This window comes from Phocoena sinus, chromosome 4, assembly GCF_008692025.1.
Source record: "Phocoena sinus isolate mPhoSin1 chromosome 4, mPhoSin1.pri, whole genome shotgun sequence".
NCBI lineage: Eukaryota > Metazoa > Chordata > Mammalia > Artiodactyla > Phocoenidae > Phocoena > Phocoena sinus.
This window is the reverse complement of record NC_045766.1, coordinates 39,495,595-39,521,652: the sequence shown is the minus strand read 5'-3', so window position 1 is coordinate 39,521,652 and position 26,058 is coordinate 39,495,595. Positions and strand designations below refer to the sequence as shown.

Genomic DNA, 26,058 nt, shown 5'->3' with positions numbered 1-26,058 from the left:
GTGAATCTTATGGTATGTGAATTATACCTCAATTAAAAAATAAACCGTACCCTCCACCCAAAATGTGTGTGTGTTTATTTTTAAAATTGAGGTATAATTCACATACTATGTATCTGGAAAATCTCGTTATCTGAAAGAACCCACTCCCTACCACGCTGGCTTACCGAGGTGCGCCAACAGGGTGATACGATGCAAAGAAACCTGAACTAGGAGTTACGAGCCTTCATATTTACAAGACCTAAAACCAACCGCGCCCGTTCCTCCCTTGAAAGAAAAGGAGATCCTGGCCCAGAAAGTGGAAGAGACTGTCCCGGGGGGCTGAGGTAGGGCTGGGCTCCGGGGTTCAGTAACTTAACAGGGTTCCTCAAGCATATTCAGCCCTTCCAGACAGGAAGACGGGAGGGTTCATGGAGGTCGACGGCTGCTTTTCCTCAGTAATTGTGTGGGGAGGGCAGAGCTCTTGTCTGGAATGGCAGCTGGCATTCTGCGTTCCTGTTTATTACAGTTTATCTCAAGCAGTCATTTCCATTCACCTTTTTAAAAAAACATGAGGCGCAGCTGTGGCTTCACTTTAAATATTGTTCCTTCCAGCTTTTTAATTTGTTCACGGGCTCCTCCCTAATCTTTCACCATAATTGGATGCACCACACTAGAGACAGCACCCCGGAGAAACAAAGCCAGGCAAAGTCGGCTTGCCCATCCTCCGACCACACACGGCCCTGCCCGCAGCTCCTTCTGCCAGGAGTGGCCTGGGGACAGAAGGTAAGGCCAGCCTGCTGGTGTTTGCTCTGCTCTGGGACAAAGTGGGAGCCAGTCCTCTCCCGTGCTTCATGTTACATTTTCTTGATTTCCTCTCTCTCTCCACGGGTATAATTTGGATCTATCCCCAGCCCTGAGATGGTGCAGGCTGTGTGTTTTCTAGGTCCACACTGACCATCTGAAGGTCCACATCCTTCCAGGTGGCATCAAGTCCACGGCAGCTTATTTGTTTGTACGCCTCCCCATTTGGACTGTGAGCTCCTTGAGGGAAAGCCCAGCCTCCCTTTCGGGATCCTGGCCCCGCACACAATGCCAGGGACACAGGAAGGCTCTTGGTGAGTAACGGCTGACGGGGTCAGGACATCGACTGGCAGGCTATGTGCCTCTGTGTCCTCAAGACAATGGGCTGTGGGACCCAGTGGGTCAGAGGCTGCTCAGAGAAAGGCAGGGCCGTGATAGACCGGACTTTCACACCTAGGATTCTGCCAAGGTGCAGGCTTTCCTTCCTAGACACTAAGATGTGCTTTCTGTTGAGTACAGTCTTACTACTATTACTGAACAAACCAGAGGTCCTTAATGAAATATCAGGACCTTCCCCAAGGAACTGAAACAGATGTGTACTCTTTTCCTTCCTTTGCCTGGGTGGAATCTAATTTTAGTCATCATAAAGTGACCTTTCCCCTGAAGGCTGTTTGCCTGACTTTGAAACAACCTTGTAAAATAATCCCTATATACATGCGGTATTTATCAGTGCAACTGGTATAAAAAATTCTACTGTACCCAGGCAGGGATATACCGATTTTCCAAGTGTTTTGGACAACTGACCTCAGAGTGACAGGAGATGAAAGAAGAAATTATTAAAACTTGTATTTTTATTTACGTTTTAAACATCTTATTCTTAAAAATATCTATTTGTATACAGTCAGCCCTCCATGTCTCTGGGTTCTGCATCTGCAGATTTAACCAACCAGAGATCAAAAATATTTGGGAAAATGCCAGAAAGTTCCAAAAAGCAAGACATGAATTTGCCATGTACCCAGCAACTATTTACGTAGCATAGCATTTACACTGTTTTAGGTACTATAAGTAATCTAAAGATGATTTAAAGTGTACAGGAGGATGTGTGTGGGTTATATGCAAATACCGTGCCATTTCATAAAAGGGACTTGAGTATCCTGGGATTCTGGTATCTATGGAGATCCTGGAACCAATCCCCTGTGGATACCAAGGGACGACTGTATATGTTTTATACATAAAAGATGTACTTTTACAGTGGTATATATGTGTAATATATGAATAGAATATATGTATATTAAAGACTTGGGCTCAAAAACATCTTACTGATGAATACAAGGTGAAAAAACCCTACAGACCACTGCTTTATGGCATCTAATTTAATTTTCTAGGTAGTCAGCCAAACAGCAAAAACCAAACAGAGAAAAAAAACTTAGAAAAGAAAGATTCTAATTAGGAAGAGTGATTTTTATATTAGCTAATTATTTTCTATCCTTTGTATTTTAAAGAAAGCACATGTTGCCCTGTTTCACTAGAAGTTCTTAATGAAATGATCAATAGTTGTTTTTTAAAAAGGAAGCCTTTGTAGTTATCATGATATGCATACATTTGAAAGCACTTTGCCTGAGAAAAATAGTTAAAAGCTGAAATGACAACAGAACGACTTCCATGTTTAGGGTCCACAACAATATATACTGATCTCTGGGCATCCTCCACATCTAAAAGTTTCATCCAGTGGTCTTTTGTACTAACCTCTCAGATAGTATTACTCTTGAAGTCACATGTGGTGTTCTACTGCCTGAGTGAGATTAAGGGTTATACAATTCAACTCTGTTTTGTTGTTGTTGATGTTTTAAAGCTACTTGAGCCTTACATGTTTGTCACTTTAGTCAACGCTGTATCAGGTTGCCTGCATACCATGGCTCGGTCATTCCAGGCATCTGGGCTCTCTGTTTCTAAGTAGGATGAAACTACAGTGGTCATTACTTTATTGTTATTGCATTAGCAGTGGTATGTCTTTCATTTTCCTAAGTGCAAACTGACCTACACTTTCCTAGCTGAGAAACGCTGTGACAAAGAAAACCGTGACTAGTCCTTTGGCACTGAAAATAGAGGCAATATGAGAACTGTGCACTTGTTCTACTGGGTTGGGTAAGTGCCCGACTCTGATTGCTGAGTGTCCCAAGTATCTTTTGCACACCCACTTCCGGCAGGAGGGGACATCGGAGAGGTGTCTGGGTTTCAAGACTCTATGAGCACTTATCCCCTTGGGCCCTCACTTCCTTCTTGGGGATCACAAAACACACAGGACAAAAAGGACAAAAAACACACAGATCAACAGGGCAGGTCATTTAAACCTATTTAAGTTTCAGCTCCTGGAGAAATAACATAAACTATTGTGAACTGCTCTAAGAAATAAAGTATGTCCTTAAAACAGGCCTCATACTCACACACAGTTATGTATGTAAGATTTAAATTGCCATATTTTACATTATTATACGTAAAGATCTATCAAGACAGAAGCTTCTATCTCAATCTAGGGGAAAAAAGTTAGTGACGTATTTGATCAAATTAAAAATTTAGGAGCAAGTTTTACTGTTTTAGGATATTTGCCTTTGAGGGAAAACAGGTCTTTCCTTCCAGGTCCATGATGGAAGGTCCCTGATTCTTCATACTGGGCTGTGTTGTGACCTACACTTGACTTATGGGAAATAATAAGGGGGAAGGACACAGTGTTTAGCCTTCTGTGGACAGACAAGCATATGCTTGTAGTTTAATTTCATTACCTCAACCATATAACTAAAGCTATTTTTACTTGGGGCTGTTATTACCAGACAATTAGCATAAAAAACATACCAAAAATATATTTACTGACTTTCAAAAGAAAAGGCAAGCAAAGAATTAGCAGATACTGTATCAGTTTTTTTTTTTTAAACCTCACACTTCTCTTAGTAAACCTTTATATTTTTCATTGTTTAAAAAAGCCAAACTCAGAAAGATAGATTACACATGCTAGTAATTATTTCTTGCAGGTGAACTGTCAACATGCCAGTAATTTAAAAAATTATTCCTTCACATAAAAAGCCTGCCTAGAAACTATATGCATAATAGAATGTTTTTCAATTTCAGAAAAACAACATGTGTATTCCAGTTACTGCTATAATATATTAATGAATACAAACTGGGAAACACAGAAAGAAGAACTCTCCCAGCTTAATGCATTCGATTCTGAGCATTTAGCCTTCCTGAATAGATTATAGCAATGGCCACTGAGTGTGGAATTTGGCCACTCCTCAAGGGTGATCTTTCTCCCAGTTAGAAAAATGGTCCGATTGTTTACAAACAAAAGAGCTCTCCCCCCTTACCTTTTTATAATCCCCCTCCATATCCAATGGGGATTCTTGACTGATGATGTCATCCATTCCATCACTGTCCAAATTCATCCTTTAACTCTTTAGAATTTCACTTAAGAAATAACCTCCCATGAATTCTGATAGGCTGACGTGCAGTTGCCCAGGACCCTGGTTACCGCTCATGCTGACATGGAGAGCCAGCTAAGAGTTTGTGTCCGGCTGTACGTAACCTTGCCCCCCTCTATCTCAGAGACACCGCCCCACCTGGCCTCCCTGGTCTGTCCTGCACTCCAGCACGGGGGCAGCTGCTGTTCTGCGAGACTAACTCTGCCCTGACACTCAGCTGGTTGAGTCCAGTCTTACCACGTCTGCCGTCACCTTACCCTGAATGATCCTGCCTGGATTCCTCTCCCCAGCACCTTTTCTACCCCAAGTCGAGCAAAAGCTGATTCAACTCCCCAACTCCCCGCTTCAGGACTGAATGTGGATAGGAGTTCTGTAAGGAATCCAGCAACCTTTTACTGAACCAGCGGTAGAGTGTATGGGATAAAAATAGATGTAAAGCCCAGCCTCGCAGACTTCACTGGTGAGTTAAAAGCCGGGTCTTCCGTGCCAAAACCGAACAGTATAATTTAAAAGTTAACCTGTAAGACAGATGCTTGCCTTTTTTTCCTTTTCCCCATAACCAATCGTTCCTTAAAATCAGATGTAAAAGTCTCATCTTCAGGGAGAAACCCCAACACAAGAATGAAATTCATTTCCAACACATTTCCAAATTCATTTCTGCTCCAGGATCGCTGCTTTGTTCTATTAATATAGGCAAGAGAAGAAGATCCATCAACTTTTCTTTAAAAGCCGGTGGCAGGCTTTTTCACAAAAGAGGACGTTCCTTCCTGCTGCTCTCTTTACCCTTTTCCCATGGCTTTTGGTTTTGTTTACTGGCTTTACATACAGAGAAGGAAAAGGCCCACAGCTGGAGGATGTTTTGATGCAAGAAGCAGATAAACAGAAGTGCACACACAAACACACACTCCTCGTTATCGAATTACTACTGCCACAAACTAAAACTTATATCCAGTATTTTTTAAAAGTTACTGTGTGCAGGAGAAATGGGCCAAAGAAGAATTCAAAGGCCAAGGCTCTGTTCAGCAGCACAGTCTTTTAGTCTGACATGCTTGGACAGGAAGCAGCAAATGTACCAGTCAATACTTCCTCCAGTGTGAACTCCTGACCAACCTCAATGCTGTTAAGAACAGAGTTCTAAAGCAAAAGTGCTGTTCAAGACAGCTTTGGCACCTGAACCTTTGCCGACATGCTCACATTCACTTGTCTACCCTCCCTCTCCACAAATTAAAAAAAATTCAATTCGTGGTAGACTTGTAGCATCAAGGTGTCTCACTGTAGTAGCCCTGCTTCCTTAAAGCAAATATTTTCCCTGCAACCCATGACCCATATCCAAACACCCCTTTAACTCCATCCACCCTCATCCTCCACCTCAGTTCCCAAGAGAATGTCTTGTACCTTTGTCAGACAGTTTGACAGAAGTTGTATCTCCTGAGCCACACTTGCTTTTGGGAAGGGCTTCTCTCTAGCAGAGATCTCCCTTGTCCTTGGAACGTTGTCCATAGAAGGAAACATTAATAGTTCATATGAGTGCTTTTCAACCGAAATCTTCTGTGGAAACCACCTACAGTTAGAAGGCAAACATGGGTCTGCTCAGGTTGAAGAAGGGGGCCTACCATCAATTTCAGTGATTTCAGTCTCTTACCTAGGTTAGCATCCTAGCCCACTTAGCAGTCTATAATCAAGAGCTAACATGGATGCAGCTATAAAAATTTATTAATTTATTTGGCTGTGCCATGCAGCTTGCAGGATCTTAGTTCCCCGACCAGGGATTGAACCCAGGCCACCGCAGTGAAAGCGCTGAGTCCTAACCACTGGACCTCCAGGGAATTTCCAATGAAAACTTAGAGAGTACAAGACTTAGTAAAGTACATAAAACTATAAGCCTAATTACTAACACCTTCTGACTTTAATTTTAACAGGGTGGCCTTAAATATATAGTTAAAATGACTGAACCCTCACTATTAACTATGTATATGTATAAACATATTCAAATTAATTTACATACACCAATAATACATTGGCCACATACATACATATATATGCATATGCATATACATTAATAATATATTACCTTTTGGAGAAGGGCACCTCAAAACCTCAAAAAGATGGAAATTCTCCAGCCATATAACAGCAGCAAGGGTTAGTACTAAGAAAGTACTAAAGATCATTCCCCTCCTCCAGCCCCTATATCTTTTCTTGGCATAAGTGATTCTCTCATAAGTACTATATAGAGACAAGTGATAAATCATGTCCTCTTGAAGCTTGGTCCCCAGTGGTGATGATTTTATTTTGCACCCTCCCTAAAGAAGTGCTCAGCCCATAGCCTTGTAGTCCAGACCCTTTCCAGAAGGAGCTGTACCACCGCTATCTGGATGGCTTGTGCCGGCTTAAAATACCTGCTGTTTTCCTAACATGTGAACTGATCTTCGATGTTTTCTAGAGCTTTGCTACTCAAAGTGTGTCCTCCAACCAGAGCATCCACATCACCTGGGAGCGGACTGCAAGTGCAAATGCTCAGCTCTCACCCCAGACCTACTGAATCAAAAAATGCACTTTTAAAAGAGCACTAGGATTTTTTGAGTGTGCTTTAAATTTTAGAAGCACAGCTCTAGACCTTGAAAAAATTCATTATAAGAGATTATATTACTTTAGATCATATTTCTAGGCATGGTGGCAAGGTCTTGACTTTAGACGCCTGGGATCAACGCTGTAATTAATTTCACTTCCAAGAGGTCCAAATGAATGCAGGAGAGGAAAAAACAAAACAAAACACGACCTCAAAAGGCTTGAGCTGAACATAACGTTTGGTGGTTTTGTAGCAGCTACGCACAAACAAGGGGATAACAGTCACTCATGTCTTTCCTACAGAGAATTCTTCCTGATTCCTTCCTCTACTGCTGCCCTCTCTAAACTGAACTGTGCTGGCAAAACATGGGCCCAGATACTAATGCTTCCCCTTAGAAAATGTACACAGAGCCACTTACAGTCCCTGAGGTTGAAAGGGCCTCTGCTCACCCCCCTGCCCTGAAATTCAAGGACTAGAATGGAGAGCTTCAGTTTCCTGTCAAGCCATGATCTGAACTGCAAGGTGCATTGCTCACGTGAGCTAATGCTTTTAAATGATCATTATCGGTCACTGGTGGAAATTATTGACTGAGAACACCGACCGCATTACTGGGAAATCACTTATGCATTGTCAAAAGATTTTCCTATTCCTATTGATGGAAACTATTTCATCCTGATTAACCCTTTAGCCTCCTACAGCCTTTCCTTCCACCTTAATATCCAAATTCCATGCGCTATACAAACCGACACCTGCTTTATAACCTCTTTTCAAATAAACTATTTTCTTCTGTGAATGTTTGTCTAAATTTGCTTTGCTTTTCAATTAAGGTATACCGATAGCTAGATAAACCACGAACATATGCGTGCAATTTTACAATGGACTTTTCAGTGTAGGTTTCAAAAGTTAAACTAATGGCATTGGGAGCATGGAGTGGAGGAGGTGAAAGTGTTGGGAGGAGACAGAGTGCCGGTCGTTGACCCACATCAGAAAAACTGAGGACCACAGACATGAAGCTTTCTGCCCAGCTGGAGACCTGAGTACAAGAAACTCAACTGCAGTCGCTTGGATGACGACGACGGCACAGCTTCCGAGGGAGACCAGGATTAATGCCCTCATTATGTTTTTCTGTGTTCTTAGCCCCTTAATGGCTCTCCTACGCTGATTGTCACTAGGCCTTCGGATGGTTGTTTTCTTCTGAATTCAAGCAATTTTGTCAAAGTACTTTCTATTTCAGGAAGCTTGGTAATTTCTGATGCTTCTAGATAGTGCCCAGGGGAATACTAAGTACACCAAGATTTCCAATTTTCCCTTGGTATAGAGAATATAAATAAGTAATAGAATACGGCGCTATGGATGTCGAGCTTCTGCGTGTGAAATCTTAGTTTAAGATCGTGTGTGTGTGCGCGCGTGTGTGTGCGAAGGTGGGGTCTCTACTCTCCAAAAATCATGCATGCGCTGATATGTATCATAGTGATGTTTCCATTTCCTTCCCCTCCTCTATCCCCAGCCCCTTTCCAAGAGAAAATACTAGGCTTTTGGCTTAAGATATCCATATGCACATTTATTTCTTAAAATCGCTTGATGTCTAAAACGTGATGTTTGAGGCCCCCAGTGCTACTTTAAATAGGAATGATGTGCTTGTACTAAATTTCTATTTCAGATCAGGCCCATACTGAAATCCTGTTAAGACGCTTCCCCCCACCCCCGCCATTTGGGCACCTACCACTGTGCTCCTTTTGTGGTAAAAAATATACAACATTAGATTTTCAGATATACAGCCTAAAAACAAGTGCAGACGAGTTTACATCCAGAACTATTTTCTTAATTTTTAAGGTGATGGATATGTTTGTTACTCTCTCCTCAGACAAACACACTGTATCTCAACAAGGCAAAACACAATTATACCCCAACCAGGCAAAACAATGAAAACAAAGAATTCTTCAGCACTTAACTATGGGGAAAAAAATTTCCCAATCAAATAAAAATCTATAGAACAAGATGGAAAAATAACTTCATTGAACTTTATTTATTTAGTTTTCATTGAACTTATATTTAAAAGCCTGTATCAAACGGCGCACTAAATGCTTTGAAATTCCCCTCTCCATTAGGTCAATATATTTTTTCCCTGCTATGGATGAAACCAGGCTTAAATTGAGTGGAATCTTAAATGGAGTCAAATTTGATACCTTGTTTTCTCATTCACAGGAAGAGGAACTTGGGAAATGAGCCCTCCCTTGCCCTGGTGTCAACAGGGACAGACTATATTTCCTTTCTTATGAAATAACCCACTAGAATCTGGGCATGAAGGGCTGTTTACTACTTTCTCCAGCAAGAATTTTTAATGTACTATTTCAACTGATATAACCCTTAGTTTTATCATTTGAGACCAATATAGGACATCTTTTATTTTATGTGCTGGGTATGACACTTCAATTGGGCTGAAACATTTTGTCCAAGAGGTATTTGGTGTTTCAGGAGCCAGTAAAAATATCCCTCTATATGGCAAAAAGATTTCTGAAAACTTTGCAAAATTCAATATATTAAGAAAGGTGGCTTGAGGATGAGTATTTGCCTCAGCTGACCACAGGTATTTTGAAAAAGTACTTGGGGATGGACCATGAGGTTCACCTTGGAAAAATTCTCTTGGTGAAGGAAAGGTAGGTATGGAGGTGTGTTCTTAATGCATTGTCTCTGGGAAGGGGGGGTGTCTGTCTCTTTCATTTTCTTCTTTGCACTGTGTCTCCCATCTCGGCAGATGGGATGCTGGCAACTGGGCAAGAGGCTCGTAAGCCAGGTATAAGGAATACCAGGATCAGCTTCACCAACTCCCCGTTGCAGTGCACAGATCTGAGCTTCTCTCTGGTATTATGATGCAAAATCCTCGTCCTGGGGCCTCGGAACAGCACCAACTGCAGAAGATGCGATTCAGTCCAACACACATTTATTGAACACGTACTCTGTTTGCAGGGCAGGAAATGAAAATCAGGCCTTTGTTCTCAAGAAGCCTGTTGTCTAATGGGGGAGACAGACTTATATGTCACTAGCTGTAAATGGGTTCTAACAGAAGTAAAAGCAAAATGCACTGAGAAGGAGAAAGCTTCCTGAAGAAGGTGACATTTGAGCCTCAGAGCACATCAGCTTGCAACAGGTAGAAGCAGGTGTGTGTGTGGCAGACTTTGTAGGCTGAGGCATCAGAGCAAAGAAAAAGGACTGATGGCAATTTGGGGGCAGGAGTACAGGGCTTGGAGGGAGGAGTGTTTCTGCCCAGGGTTCTGATCATGGTTCGGCCTTGACTGCCATACAAAGGGGTTGGAAATTTATCCTAAAGAAAATGTGGAAGCATCAAAGATTTCTCCTCTGCTTTTTCAAGACCAGGTGTGTATTTGAAGAAGAGTTTCTTTATGCTCCCAAGCGAGGAAAAGGACAAGAGTCATTCACATACCATTTCACTTTCTTTCTCCTCCATTCCTATGGTAGCTAAGAACGTGAGGGTGTGGTTTATATCTGGGGTGGTGATAAGGGAACTTAAGCAATGGAAAGAAAGGGATAAAAGCATGTCATTGGCTTTCCATTCACATCAATCTCCAAAATTAACTGCAGGGAGAGAGGAGAAAATATTTGGGAGTTTTTAAGCAAAATGGACCCTTTGACCTAAGCGTGTACTTTCAAGTTAATGATATTTCAAAGCTTTCTATCAGAGATCGTTTAGAAGAGTCTGGCCTCTCGAAGGCTGCCAGGCCTGAAGCTGTGGGCAAGGCTCTTTCCTGAAGAGACTGGCTTCCTCCCAAGACTGGAAAATGGAGGTTGATGGCTCTATCTTTTTTTTTTTTTTTTTTTTTTTTTTTTTGCGGTACGCGGGCCTCTCACCGGTGCGGCCTCTCCCGCTGCGGAGCAACAGGCTCCGGACGCGCAGGCCCAGCGGCCATGGCTCACGGACCCAGCCGCTCCGCGGCATGTGGGATCCTCCCGGACCGGGGCACGAACCCGTGTCCCCTGCATCGGCAGGCGGACCCTCAACCACTGCGCCACCAGGGAAGCCCGGCTCTATCTTTTAACACGGCTACGACTGAAAATGACAACACATGCCTCAGTAACCTCTGTGCTAATGTAAACCCTTGGAGGGAGGAAAGTACACGAAGATGATGACAATGTGAGAACCTTTAAAAACAAAACAAGCACGAAAAATTCTGCCTGAGAATTTCTCTCTGATCCTCCCTCCTTGGATGAAGTCGTTCAAAGCACAGTGCATCCACCCACCTCAAGCAGTGGTTTTCCAGCTCTTGGAAGCAGTGAAACTCTGTTTTTTCAAAACAGTCATATCTATTTGGAAAAGCAATACGTGAGAATCAGCTATACTTCTACATATTAGTAATACATAATTGGGAAGTGAAGTGATGCATGGTTTTCCTGGGCTGCTTATAATCTTCACTGAGCCCTTTATGTGCATTGGGAGAAGGTAGCTCTTAATTCATGGTAACTGACTTGCTTATGCAGAAAGGTGGCCTCTGGCAGGGACCTGCCAACTCTCATGCCAGGATGTTAACTAGGAAAAATCCCATTTCACAGATGAGAAAAGTAACAAGAATTAAGGGGATAATCGGACCCACAAACACTGAAACCGGGGCAGATTAATGGTAGGAGGCTAGAATAGGAATAGGATTGAAAGTCACCCCAATGGCCATCAGAATGTAACAAACCACAATGCTATAGGATGTTTACAGTGTCTTTCTTCTTAGTCAATTTTATATACAGTAGGCACATCCATCCATTTTATTTGGGAGCTTGTTCTTAGCACTGGGAGAGCAGATTGACACAAACCTAAAAATCCCTGCCCTCATGGAGCTTCCATGGAGAGAGGGAGACAGAAAATAGACAAATGAGTAAAAGTCTGATGGCTGGTGATGAATGCCAAACATAAAAATAAAGTGTAATAGAAATATTGGGATAGAACTGGGGAGTTGGAAGTTGACATAGTAAGTCCAGAGAAGGCCTTCACAAGAAGGTGACATTTGAGCAAAGATCTGAAGAAAGTGAGAGAGAAAGCCACGGGGGTTACCCACAGGACAAATATAGGATGCCCGCGTGAATCTGAATTTCACGTAAACAGTGAACAATTTTTTAATATAAACATGCCCCAAACACTGCAGATCGTTTGCTAAATCTGCAACCCTATACAGGGTACCCAGAGGAAGCACATGTCAGGCAGGAGGGGCAGCAAGTGCAGGGCCAGGCCAGCATGGGGGGAGGGGAGGAAGGGACGGAGGGAGGGGGACGTGGGAGAGGACTCTGAAAGGCATCAGGGGTGAGGTGATGTGGGGCCCTGGGAGGACATGGGCTTTTATGTCGAGGAGGAGAATTTTGAGATGGGTGACAGGCTCTGACTTAGGTCTTGAAAAATCATTTTGGATACTTGTTGAAAACAGACTATGGAATGGGGGCAAGGGCAGAAGCAGCCCCAGTTAGGAGGCCGTTACCGCGCTGCTGCTGCTGGCAACGAGAGTAATAACAACATATATCTAGACACGTGCACCAAAATGCCCAAGTAAGTTTGAGGGCAACGGCCTCCGAAGCCCCCTTCATGGGCTCTCCATTAAGAAACCTTGGTACACATTGATGGAGGAAAGAAATCGGCCCTACAGATAAATTCCTTCTACTCACTAAGATGCTAACCTTGAGGAATTTGCTTTAACCACTGCATTATCATCCTTAAGAATAAGTAAATAAATAAATAAAGGCTTCATCAGAAAAGGGGAAGTTTCTGAAAAACATCAAACTGTCGATATCACCAGTGACCATGACAACGTCAAGCCAAGAACTTAGAGAAACCGCCCTTGCTGAATCCAAACGCACATGGTGTGCCCAGTGGGTTCTAAAACTAAGGTTTCTAAGTAGGATCAAGACGTGGCTTCAAGGTTAATGTTTTTGTTTATGCTGAGTTATGAATAGAGGGAGAGCATTTCAAAAGAACATACACATGAAGATAGTCCTATAAAACTCCATGGAGACGCAGAATCTGTTGCCTACTATTATTTGCCTAATGCATGGGATCTTATTGTGAAAATAAGCAATAAATACTTCAAAACTCTCGAACACATAATGACTGTTCTATGTTGTAGTTCATATAAAATAAAATCAATTTGTCTTCCTCTGGAAGCAGTAGGCTAAAAAATCTCTCCTCTCCGGATGAAACTGCTGATATCTGACCAATTTTTGACTTGTAAAACCAGTGATTCCATGTTCAACCTAATGAAAAGATATAGGGAACGATCTTATAGTATCTTGCCTTTCAAAAATTAAATTACATAGCACCTCTGAAAACTGAGCAGAAAAATGATTTTAATTATTATAGTAATTTAATCACCTGTAGCCATGCCATAAGTAGGTTAGGCTCTCCCTGGATGTTGACACTACGCTCCCAAACTGTATTCTGTGTAAGTTTTGGTTGTTTCCTCAGATCATGACCCTTTTCTCTTGGAAAGAATTCCTATGAAGTACCATCTTGATATTTAGGATCTATGGCCCTAAATGTACTAGAAAATAAAAATACTCTAAGACAAGTCTACAGTTACAAAATTCCAATTATTAAGCAGAGCAAAAGTGGATAAATACACTTTCTAGGCACACATTACTTAGCTGAGAAACGACTGCCTTGAGTCTTGTGAGATGTACTATCCTGCCTGCATATAGTCACCACTGTGAAACCCGACCTTATGAGAAACACCTGCTGGTCTCAGGTAACCTACCTCACACAAGGAAGAGGCATTGTTAGACTAGAGAAACGGTCCCTTAGAGCTTCTAAACTCGGTCAGTTGAGTGATACCCTGATATTAACTATCCAGGACTTGGACTAGCCGTGCTTGCTGCTGCAAAGAGCAATTTCTCTGAGAACATTCTCGTTGTCTGTTGACAATGAGGATACTTTCAATGTTGCCTCCACAGTCCAGTCACGCTCTAGAACTGGTCTTCTGAAATCATCTGTGTTTACTTCGACACTCCAGAGAGCAAGTTAGCACACAGATGAGTATGTATTACTAGAAATTTTCTATTTGGAGTTTTTTATACATGTTGGTACCTTAATTCTTATTTACTAGTCATTTAAAACAACACACTAGTAAAAATAAGTTTGGAGAGACATACGAGAGCAACTTTAAACGTCAAGTGCATGCCAGCTAATTTCCGAAAATTCTTAGATCATCAATTATTACTTCCTATTTATATAATTTCCTTCAAGACAATCCTAAAAACTGTATGTGAAGCAAGTCACAACCCTATGCAATGAGCAAAACTCGTATTTTTCATTGTTATCTACGTGAAATTCCAGATAGATTTTCCTTCTCCAAAGCCCCTGAAATTCAATTACAGTTCAAAGCAGTTCGTCTCATTTGCACAGACATACAGAATGTGCAAAGCACAGATCACCTCAGTGGATTTCACATATGCTTTAAAGGTCAAAGAAGCAGTGTTTTCTGCCCCATTACTCCCCAGAAAATCTAATTACAATTCAGATACTGTATGCGATGAAGGCCAGCAGTGGAGGATAGCAAAATCCCTTGAAAATCCGGAAAGAGGCAACCTGCTGCTTTGGAAGAGGAAGGCCTCCTCTCCCAAAGGATGCCGGCCTCACAATCACGCTTTAAATCTTACCTGATACGAACAGTTCTCCTGATGTACCATCTCAGTGCATCCTAGGGCGCAGACCCCAAACAGGACTGCTCAGCGAAGCTGCGGAGGGAAAGCGCGGAGCATCCACTGGCGGAGAGCAAGCCCTGGGAAGGCAGGGGCTCCCCGCAGATTAAAATGGATGCTGTTTCGCTGATCAACCTGCGCAGTGGCACTGCCTGTGCCGGGAAGCGCGCAGCGAGCCGAGCTGCTCTCCTCGGAAAGCAGCAGTGAGGCTTACAAACATGGAGCTAGGACCGGGCTGGGGGAGGGGGCGCGCTCATCACTGGCACAATCAGCCAATTATATTATAGGCACAAAGGAAAGGATCAGCCTGGGGCTGGTGTGACCTTCTGGTGCTTTATGAAGGCAGTTAACTGATGTGGAAACATTCTAGTCCTCATTAAAGGGAAAAAGGCCGGCGAGGGAGAAAGAGAGAGACAGACACAAATCAATGTTGCAGTTGAACATTTCTAACCTCCGGCATCATCCTTCCTGCCCACAGATGCTGCCTGCATGGTGCTTATGAAACGAGAGGCCTTAAGGATCATTTCATAACTTTTAACAGGCGAAAGGGAAAACAATCCATTCTGAATACTGACACTGAAGGGATGTTCTCTGTGTTGAGTGTCTGAAATGTTTGTCAACTTTATAACTGAAAGGAGGGCCTTCGCTCTTTAAAAAAAATATATTATTTTGTAATTCTTTTGATCTCCCACTTCTTTTTGGCTCTTATCAGCATGCTTTTTAAGTCAAACAGAAATAAGATGAAATAATTTTCCTATAATTTTTTAGGGAGGGAGCTTATTAAAGTATTAAAGTCAGTATAATTAATTCATTTCATGAAAATGAAACTAAACTGCAAGGTTTTTTTTGACAGTAAGGCCATATATGTATATGGCCCAATGCTGTGACCTGAATATATAGACACCCCCAATATATCACAATATGATTGTAGAGACTGACCATTTCACCTAAGAGACAGTAATGGAAAGGATTCTGGGCTTTCAGAGAGTAATCAAAGGACATACAAGTTGGACCATACATGTCTCTGGTAAAAAGAGTAGCCGATTTCCAAAATACTTCAGGGTGGTTCTAGGATTTTAGGATATATAAAGAGGAACAACTAGGCTTATAAATTCGTGAAGCTCATTTAATGATAGATAATTTAAAAACTAAACACAATAAAATTTTCTTATCTCTATTCCTTAGTCGCCATAGGGCAACTCATCTTGCTATTCCTTCATAAAATGGCTCTGAGCAAATCAATGATATTCAATAAAATCTTGACTGAATTTAAACCATCAAATAAAAAAAATCAATAGAGATATTATTCTTAAGCTATTTTGGTACAGCTATATCTATCTACCTTCTTAAATAATCTTACTAATAACTGCAAAGTCTTCATTATGCTATTAATCGAGAAAAACAAGTACTTTTTGCCCGACGAATGGAATCAACATGTTTGACAAGTTTTCGTATCAAGCTCGATCTTAAGGAATGCTGAGAGTTTGTGTTAGGAATATTTGGTGATATATTTTTAATTTTATAACATCTCTGCTTCTCGGAAAGAAACAAACCTATTTTCCTAAATATTCTTAATTTTCGTGATTTGAGATTCTGACACGAGAAAAGTTGGCCCTCTGAGTTCAACCCGAGACACACTCACAAGCCTGGCTTCAGCTTCCTGTTTAGGACAGTGGAAAGGTGGCAGGAAAGGCCCAGCTGATGATCTCACAGGCTGGCATTTCAGCACTGGTCCAATGGGTTCAAAGGAAAAAGCACTCTGGACGTGCACCCTGCAAAGTTCACGGGCCTTCTCCCTGGAATCTAGGAGAGAGCTAGGCCACCTAACACGTGCAAGACTTTTGAGGCCTGTTCGTTGGAGGGTGGCACAATGAGAGCTTGATGAACAAAGCAGAAGCCTGAGCCAGATTATGAGTCTTCTTAAAAAGATGATGAAGAGAGGAGGACAGAAACTCTTCAGTGAAAGGAAATAACATGCAACATATCCCCATCCAAAATTTCATCCCTCCTTATTGAGTAATCCATACAGGACAGAGACAGAGACAGACTTCTCTGTGGAGTGCCTTGCTATACAACTGCCCAGATGAAGGCTCTGGAATCCGAAGTATGTGCGAGGAAAAGTAAGCCGAAGTAAAAGTTCCTTTTGCAAGGTAGCAAATAAGATCAGATGGAAATTTTATGCCGAACATAAAACACAATCCCAACTTTCCAAGACAGAACAGCTTTACTTGAAAGGCTGTTAAAACTGTATCTAAGTTACTACTTTGACAATCTATGACCTTAAGGCTTGGGAACATGATTTCAAGCTATACAAAGGTCTAAGAAGTTGCTTCCTGGACTCTGTTCTCTTCTGAAAACTGAAGGCTCTGGGATATATTACATAAACTCCTTAAGACATTTATCATGTGTTGTTTTAAAAAAAAAAAAAAAGCCTAAACATGATCCCACTCTTCACAGTTGCTGTTCCATAAATAGTGGAAGTGACTCAGAGGTGGCTCTGGGGAGAACAGATTTCTGACAATTGTATCCTAAATCCTGTCAAAAAACCTCTCAAGAGGTATAAACAAGATAAAGAAAAAAAAAAAAGGAATATGTCAAGCAAGCTTCCCTTTATAGTCATTCATTGGAAAGGACTTTGTGTTATAATTCAAACTATGATTTGCTAGTACAAAAAACTTTAAACAGAAACCAGCTGTTCCAAGAACATTTAAGCTAGAATTACTTACCAAGCTACAGTGACATTTGTTATTTTTGGACTAAAAAATATTGATGAACTGTTTAAGTGTGATCTATGTAGCATAGAGATTATTTTTTCTTCTCAGGTCTTCACAGCTTCTCTTCCCATAAAAAGTATTGGATTTCAGATTTACACGGGACCTCAAGAGATAAACTGTTATTTTCCAGATATGGAAACTGAGGGCTAAGAGACTTGTGACATGCCCAAGAACATAAATCCACCAACAGCAGCAAAAAGGCCTCAAAGTAAGAGGAAAAAAAAAAAAAAACCCTCCACATTTTCTTTGTGAGTGTGTTGATATAAAAAATGCTAAATTGAGGGCCACTAGACTTGGAGAAATAAACCCCCTTTGACTGAGACAATGTAGGCTGGCCTTGAAATCAAAATCCATCATAAGGTAAGAGGGAGGTTGCAGTGTGGTTCTACCTAAATCCGAATCCAAGGTATGTTTTCAAAGAAGAAATATTAGAGCATTTCCTCATTAAGCTAATGATCCTGTTTCTGCCACCAAGCAAACTATTATGTCTTTAAATCCAGAAAAACATTTTTGCATTTGTGGCAATTAATAGCAACAGAATGAAGATGGCCAACAGACACCTGAAAAGATGCAACATCACTAATCATCAGGGAAATGCAAATCAAAACCATAATGAGATATCAGCTCACATCCATCAGAATGGCTGCCATCAAAAAGACAACACATAACAAGTGCTGGAGAGGATGTAGAGAAAAGAGAATCCTTGTGCACTGTTGGTGGGAATGTAGATTGGTGCAGCCACTATGGAAAACAGTATGGAGATTCCTCAAAATAATTAAAAATAGAACTACCATATGATCCAGCAATTCCACTTCTGGGTATTTTCCCCAAGAAAACAAAAACACTAATTCGAAAAGATATATGCACCCCTATGTTCATTGCAGTATTATTTATAATAGCCAAGATACAGAAGCAACCTAAGTGTCCACCCCAACAGATGAATGGATAAAGGAAATGTGGCATATATATATGCCTAAAAAAAAGACGGCACAGCCTAAAAAAAAGACAGCACTCTCGCCATTTGCGACAACATGTTTAGACCTAGAGGGTATTATGTTAAGTGAAATAAGTCAGACAGAGAAAGACAAATACTGCATGATTTCCACTGCAGTATTCCACCGTGGGATACTGCATAAATTCCACTTACATGTGGAATTTAAAAAACAAATGAACAAACATAACGAAACAGAAACAGACTCATCGATACAGAGAACAAACAGGTGGTTGCCAGGGAGAGGGAGCGAGGGGTAAAAAGAAAAAAAAGGTAACTATGTGAGGTAATGAATGCTAATTAGCTTTACTGTGGTGATCACTTCACAATGTATATTAATGTGAAACCATCACATTGTACACCTTAAACATATACAAATTTTGCCAGTTATACCTCAAAAATGCTGAAAAAAAGATTAAAATAAATGAAATTTTGAAATAGCAACAGAATGAAGGTTTTTTTTTTGCGGGGGGTAGTAAATACAGTGGTTAAAAAGTCATATCTGCAGGTCATCTGAGAATACAGTTTCAAAAATGAATTACTGGGGGCTTCCCTGGTGGCGCAGTGGTTGAGGGTCCGCCTGCCGATGCAGGGGACACGGGTTCGTGCCCCGGTCCGGGAGGATCCCACGTGCCGCGGAGTGGCTGGGCCCGTGGGCCATGGCCGCTGAGCCTGCGCGTCCGGAGCCTGTGCTCCGCAACGGGCGAGACCACAGCAGTGAGAGGCCTGTGTACCACAAAAAAAAAAATTACTGGGGTCAGGGACTGACTTGGGAAGGGCATAGGGAACTTTCTGGCACAAGCTGTATGACTTGAAAGGGCCTGGTTTACAGAGGAGTATACATTTGTCAAAACTCATTGAATAATACATTTAAGATTTGTGCATTTCATTGTATGTAAAATTTACCTCAAAAGAATAAAAAAAAGATCCAGTTAATGATATGCAGCTGAAGTATTTAGGGGATGTCTTAGGGATGTCTGCAACTCACTTTAAATGCATCAAATAAATGAGATGAATTGATGGATGGATAGATGGAAAGCTGTTGACAAAGGGAGCTTAGTAAAACAGTAATTGCAGAATCTGTATGGTGCATAAATGGAGATTCACCTAAAAACTTTTCAGTTTGAAACAGTTTGTAATGAAATATTGGGGAAAAATGAAGTTATTGGGGGTAAGATGAGCAAGAAAGTCATTGTTTTAAGCAATAACTTTTAAGCTTTTCCTTAGGAATTTGTGGAAAGCAGGTAGACATTTTATATAGTGTTATGTTGTGCTTCTTTACCAGGCAAGGGAGGAAAAGGAATTATGAGGAAAATTAATCCTACTCACATCAAAGGGAATCGGGTCCTTGAATAACCTGCCCAAAGAAGATCACAGTCTGCGTCACCAATGACGACAAACCTTAGAAAATGGCTTTACAGTTAACAAAGTACTTTCCCCAACATCTCCTTTTACTCTTACAACCTTGTGGTTGAAAGAAATTCCTATTATGTACGTGAGGAAGTGTTTCTGCCCCCAAGGAGTTTGGTAAGGGAAATAAGGCTGTATACAAATGACGAATGAGTAAAGTGCTACCAAAGAGATTTTTTTTCCTTTTTTTTTTTGCGGTACGCGGGCCTCTCACTGTTGTGGTCTCCCGTTGCGGAGCACAGGCTCCAGACGCGTAGGCTCAGTGGCCATGGCTCACGGGCCCAGCTACTCTGCGGCATGTGGGATCTTCCCGGACCGGGGCACGAACCCGTGTCCCCTGCATCGGCAGGCGGACCCTCAATCACTGCGCCACCAGGGAAGCCCTACCAAAGAGATTTTGTTGTTTGCTCACTAGGAATTCAGGAGAGCAAGAGAACTCTTAGCTAGGTTAGCCAGGAGTCGGCAATAATCTTGTTCATTTGGTTGTTTACTTCTTGAATGTCTGTCTTTTCTATTTCTAGATTAATGTAAATTTCCTTAGAACTTGGATCGTGGTTGGTTAACTCACTGCTATTATCCCCAACATTTGAAATAATACCTGGCATATAATAGGCTCTCAATATTTTTAAATGAACGAATACATGATTATGACTTTCAGAAAGTTATTTCATTGTGCTTAGCCTCAGTTTCCTCATCTATAAACTAAGGATGTTAATTCCTGGTTTATTGGGTTGATGATAGGATAAAATGAGAATAACACGTAAAACAGCTCTTAGGTGCCCTGGAAAGGAACAGAAATGGATTTTTCCCCCCTTCTCCTAGTTAAAAGCAATATCAACAGTCCGAGGAATAAAGAGAGGGCTGAAGGATGGAGATGATAGCGGGAATGGAAAGTTAAAGACAGAGGAATGTATTCCATGAGACTGTGAAAAATAAACTGACAGTACCTAGCCAGTGATCTGACCTGGTAGAGTGAACAGGACACGGGGTCATGAGGTTTCGAGACCACTGCCAGAGTAAACTTGGTGCTGTAAAAAGAAACAGGAGGTTAGAAGGAGGGACTGATTCTGAGGGATTGGGTTGCAGTAATGAGGTCTTTTATTTTTCACCATAAAGTTTTGAGGTGAAGGTGCAGGAGGCAACTGGGGCTCAAAAGAGAAGTCAGATCAACAGATAGAACGTGGGGGTCTTTTGCGGGGAGAGGATAGTTGCAGAAATGGATGAGATGAAGGGAGAGGTTGTAGAGAAAGGACTGATCAGAAACAAAGACATCATTGTGGTGGGTACATTGATCCCCACGGGGGCTGGGGGTGTGGGAGGGGAATTAGGCTTGCTAATCAGCTGACCTTGAGATGAGGAGATTATCCTGGGTTATCCAGGTGGGCCCAATGTTATCACGAGCAGCAGAGGAAGAACCAGAGAGATGGCAGCGAGAGCAAGACTCTGCCCAGCGTTGTTGGCTTTGAAGACACAGGAAGGATCACAAGCTCAGGAATGTGGGAGGCCTCTAGAAAAGGGAAAAGGCAAGAAAGTGGATTTTCCCTTAGAGCCTCCAGAAGGATTGCAGCCCTGCTGACACCCTGATTTTAGTTTGTGAGATTCATTAGGGACTTCTGACCTCCAGAACTGTAGGATGATAAATGTATATTGACTTAAGTCACTAACTTTGGGGTGATCTTTTATAGCTGCAATAGAAAACGACAATCCCCTTGGGTGAAAGCCAGCATTCAGAAGGCAAGAGGAAGCAAAGGGGGTGTGGCCAACAAGGTGAGAGGAGAAGGAAAACCAACAGAGTGAGGGGTCAAAGGGAGGGTGCTCCACGGCTTCAAATACCTCAGGGAAGCAGAAAAGACTAACAGGTGGAAAGGGAAACACAACCAAAAGCCGTAAGTTTTGACAATGAGGAAGTCATCAGTTTCCCTTGAGAGAATACTAGTGTGTTAGGGGTGGAAGCTGAGTTACAAGTGGTTAAGAAGTTGAGGGACTGTGTAGAGAGCAGTCTGTAAAGAAGGTTGTGGATGAATTAGAGCACTGGGGTGGTAGCTTGAGTGTATAATGGAAGCAGAGAGGTGGTTGGTCTTTAAGATAAGGAGATCCAAACGTCTGTGTGGGCATCAGGGAAGGAGCCAGCAAGAAGGCAGAAATTGACTATGGTGGGTGGGAAATAACTGGAAAGGCCAGGTCCTGGACAAGTTAGATCATGATCACGTAACAGGGCTTCATTCAGCCTTGGAAATGAAGATATGGGCAGTGAAATTACAAAGGAATGTTGAGTAAAGAGGAGATTGTAGTGGAGACGGGGAAAGATGCAGGAGCACACATGGGTGAGTATCTTTTATTTTTATTTTATTTTTTTTTTTGCTGTACGTGGGCCTCTCACCGTTGTGGCCTCTCCTGTTGCGGAGCACAGGCTCCAGATGCACAGGCTCAGCGGCCATGGCTCACGGGCCCAGCCGCTCCGCGGCATGTGGGATCTTCCCAGACTGGGGCACGAACCTGCGTCCCCTGCATCGGCAGGTGGACTCTCAACCACTGCACCACCAGGGAAGCCCGGGTGAGTATCTTGATTGGGTCCTTGAAGGAGGAAGGATGGCAAAGACCTCAAGGACTGGGAGGCTGGCTAGAATGGAATCAGAGAGGCGGACCAGTGTGGGGGAAGCTCTTCTAAGATATTTTGTAGAAGATGTTGCTGTATTACTTGAGAATATTCGAGTAATGCTGATTAATGCTACAGAAGAAAAACAAATGGGCTAGATGAAACTTATAAGCTGTGTTAAGCACAGATAATGAATACGTACTGGCTTTTCAGACACAAGTGAATTGCGCAAGATTTAGACGATGAGGCAGAGTTCATGAGATGTGAAGTATTAAAAAGTAAGTTAGGGGCTTCTCTGGTGGCGCAGTGGATAAGAATCTGCCTGACAATGCAGGGGACACAGGTTCCATCCCTGGTCCGGGAAGATCCCACGTGCTGTGGAGCAACTAAGCCCTGTGGGCCACAACTGCTGAGCCTGTGCGCTAGAGCCCACAAGCCACAACTACTGAGCCTGTGCGCCACAACTACTGAGCCTGCGAGCCACAACTACTGAGCCCATGTGCCACAACTACCGAAGCCTGCGTGCCTAGAGCCCATGCTCCGCGACAAGAGAAGCCACTGCAATGAGAAGCCTGCGCGCTGCAATGAACAGTAGCCTCCGCTCGCTGCAACTAGAGAAAGCCCGCGTGCAGCAATGAAGACCCAATGTAGCCAAAAATAAATAAATAAAATTAAAAAAAAAAAGAAGTTAGTTAAATGGATGTGTTAGACCTAGATCAAGCTGAGCATAGAAAGGGATGGAAAGACTAAAGAAGCTTCTAATATTCATGACACACTACATAACCCCTAGGCACTCAATATTCATTAGATGGTACACTGACTGCCCACTGGTGACACCCATTCTGGCCCTATGTGTTCTCTGCCCAAGAAATACAATTCCATAGCTGCTCATCAGGTGAGGGGGTAAGCTACAGAGGGAGCCTGAGGGACTTGCCCCTGTGTCTCTGATAAAGCAGGTTGTGTGTCATTGGCAGACACCTTCTGTCTAATTGGGCTTCCTTTCTATACCCTCAAGGCTGACTTGTAACCATATCATCAACAGGGAGGGTGGCTGTGGCAGAAAGGCTGGACATGTAAATACTGCATAACCCAAGACTCAGGTAAGTGCGGTCCTTCACATTCCTGGACCATATCCCAAGTAGGATTCTGGCACCAATTCCAATTCATGTGGAGGTGGGGTTTTCCCTACATAAAAACACAGGTTCTTGGATACCAACTGGGTGTCCTACAATTCAGCTCAGTTCTGACACTCTCTACCTGGAGATAGCATCAGATTCCACAGGTTGAGGACTCCCCGCTTCACACGCCAACTGCGAGTCCAGGTTGTTACCTGTGCTCCTGACCAACAGGCTATAGATGGGAGGTTCCAACGAACCCCTCCTTGGGTTCAATTAATTTGCTAGAGTAGCTCACAGAACTCAAAGAAACACTTTGTTTATTAGATTACTGGTTTATTTTAAAAGGACATAACTCAGGAACAGCCAGATGGGAGAGATGCACAGTGCAAAGTATGGGGAAAGGCAAAGAACTTTCATGCCCTCTCCCTGAGCATCCCACTCTCCCTAAACCCCTAAGTGCTCACCAACCTGGAAGCTCTCTGAACCCTGTCCTTTTTGGATTTTTATGAAGGCTTCATTTCATAGGCGTGACTGATTAAATCACAGGCCACTGGCGACTGATTCAACCTCTAGCCCCTTTCTGAGGTCAGGGCGGTGAGACTGAAAATTCCAACTCTCTAATCCCTTGGTTGGCCCGTCAGGCAATTGGTCCCCATCCTGAGGTATGTTCAAAAGTCACCTGACTAACATAGCAAGAGACACCTTTATGGCTCCTATCACTTAGGAAATTCCAAGGGTTTTAGGAGCTCTGCGCCAGAAGCAGGGATGAAGACCACATCACAGTCTCACACTAAGTATGGCAGCTCATCCCATCTCTTTCCCTTGCATCTTGATACACATTTTAAATTGATTTAATCAGCTGTGATCTGAGTACCTTAATTTGTTCTGAGACTTCTTGGAGGAGTGCCTGGTAGTGGACTTGGAGGCTACTGTTGCACCGAGGTCATTTCCCACAGAAAAGGATGCTTGGTATTTGTATTGTCCCACAGCTTCTTCCCACATAATCTGAGCCCCAGAAATGGGAAGAGAGAGAAGGGTAAAAATACCTGAGAATCTTACAAGTGTACGTGTCAACTAATTTACTCAGAAGTTTTGACCATCTTGCGGACGGTTAAACCTGTGTGTGTCCTCTCAGATATTAAAAAACAGTTGCCTGAGTCAACTGTGAGTCAATGGCTGTCACTTTTTAAGTATTAGACTCTGCTTTTCAAGTGAAAACTAATGTTCGAAACAATCAAAATTGTTTTTCATCAAAATAAAATGATTTTTCATTCCAATTGATACTATTTACTTATTAAATCCCTCACAGGGAACATGAGGCTGTTTTGTTATACACAAACGCTTGAAAACAGAATTTATAGAAGTCAGTTACAGTCTTATTCCGACTGTATTTTTACATTTGTGTCTTTATTTTGTTTGTGCCACACCGAGAGAATCCCGTCTCGCACAGATAAGTGGTCGCAAACGGTAACAGTCCTTTATAAGAGCTTACGCTGCAATCTCCGGATACTCTTCATTAAACATGTCCGGGAGCTTGAAAGCAAAGTCGCAAGAAATTTATTTCAAAATTGGTTTACTAATAACATACAGCAACTGCTCACATTTCTTATTAAAAACAAGATAAGAAAAGACAGACTACCCAAACTGACAATACGTCATCAACCAGGAACCAGACCTCCTCATTTGATACATTGGGTGTTCGCTTGTGATTTGCACAATCCACCTGTTAGGCTTGATGTGGCATGTGTCAAACAGATGTGCCGCCCCTAACCTGGCACTGAACCCAGCTGGGCCTCTTGGACAGCCCAGATCATTTTTCCCACCTGGACATGCACAGGCATGAACTTCCAGCAAGACCAGTACAGAGCCACCACCTCCACGGTCCATGACACATTTACAAGTTCAGTTTTGAGAACTGTAAAAGACGACTTAACCTGGCAGGACAAATTAATACGCTGATGTCGGAAAAGGGGGCAGAGAGAGTTCTTTGCATAGATATGAGGGAATGAACCCCTACCATTTGGGCTGAAATGTTGTTATATGCTTCTCCCCACAGCTTTACAGGACAACTCTTCTCCAAATGCCCGGGGGCCTCACAATCTTATTTGCATCTCTATTCTGAATTGCTTTCACATCTCAGAACTCTTTAATTTCCAATTTGATTTTCTAGGGGCTGAGGTGTTTAGCAGTTCACATAATAGATGCAAATGAACCTCTAAAAATACCTCCAGCAGCTCTGGGTTTCTACACATAGTTTGAAACCTGACGCATCAGGCAGTGCTGTAGCCGTGACCTCCCTCTCCCTCTAGAATATTGAGATGGTTTCTATTTCAATAGAATCTGCCAAAGTGCTTGTTTATTGGACACAGTCTTAGTCCTCTCCCCATAGTACTCTCTGGCCAGCCCTGACTGAAATTCACACACTGCAGAAAAATAGTAACTGACTCACAGATAAATTTGGGTGAAGTCCACATGGTTTCATCCCCAATTGTGCCAATGTTTAAGGACCATTTCTTTTAGTCTCCATTTAGTCTACAAAGCCAGAGAAAGCAATGGCAGAAAAAGTGAAAGGTAGTATAAACCTGCCAGGGCTAACACAAGAGTTTCCAAAGAAACATAAGTTGGTCTGTCAAGAGGGGCCAAGCCAGACCTCACACACAGTGT

General features: G+C 42.4%; 1 protein-coding gene across 7 annotated transcripts in view; it reads right to left on the bottom strand.

Annotated features, from left to right (window-relative positions):
• The window catches only part of LOC116752880 (schwannomin-interacting protein 1), a 625,076-nt gene that overhangs the window by 38,681 nt on the left and 560,337 nt on the right, over nucleotides 1-26,058 (bottom strand). The window contains exon 1 of one of the 7 annotated variants that reach the window (XM_032630025.1): nucleotides 14,464-14,804. The exons of 5 other annotated variants lie outside the window; for them this stretch is intronic. In XM_032630025.1, the coding sequence (XP_032485916.1) occupies nucleotides 14,464-14,493 (30 nt within the window). In that variant the 5' untranslated portion in view covers nucleotides 14,494-14,804. Of the gene's footprint in view, nucleotides 1-4,139; nucleotides 4,334-14,463; nucleotides 14,805-26,058 lie in introns of those variants that run through there. One more of the 7 variants, XM_032630023.1, reaches the window with a different exon arrangement.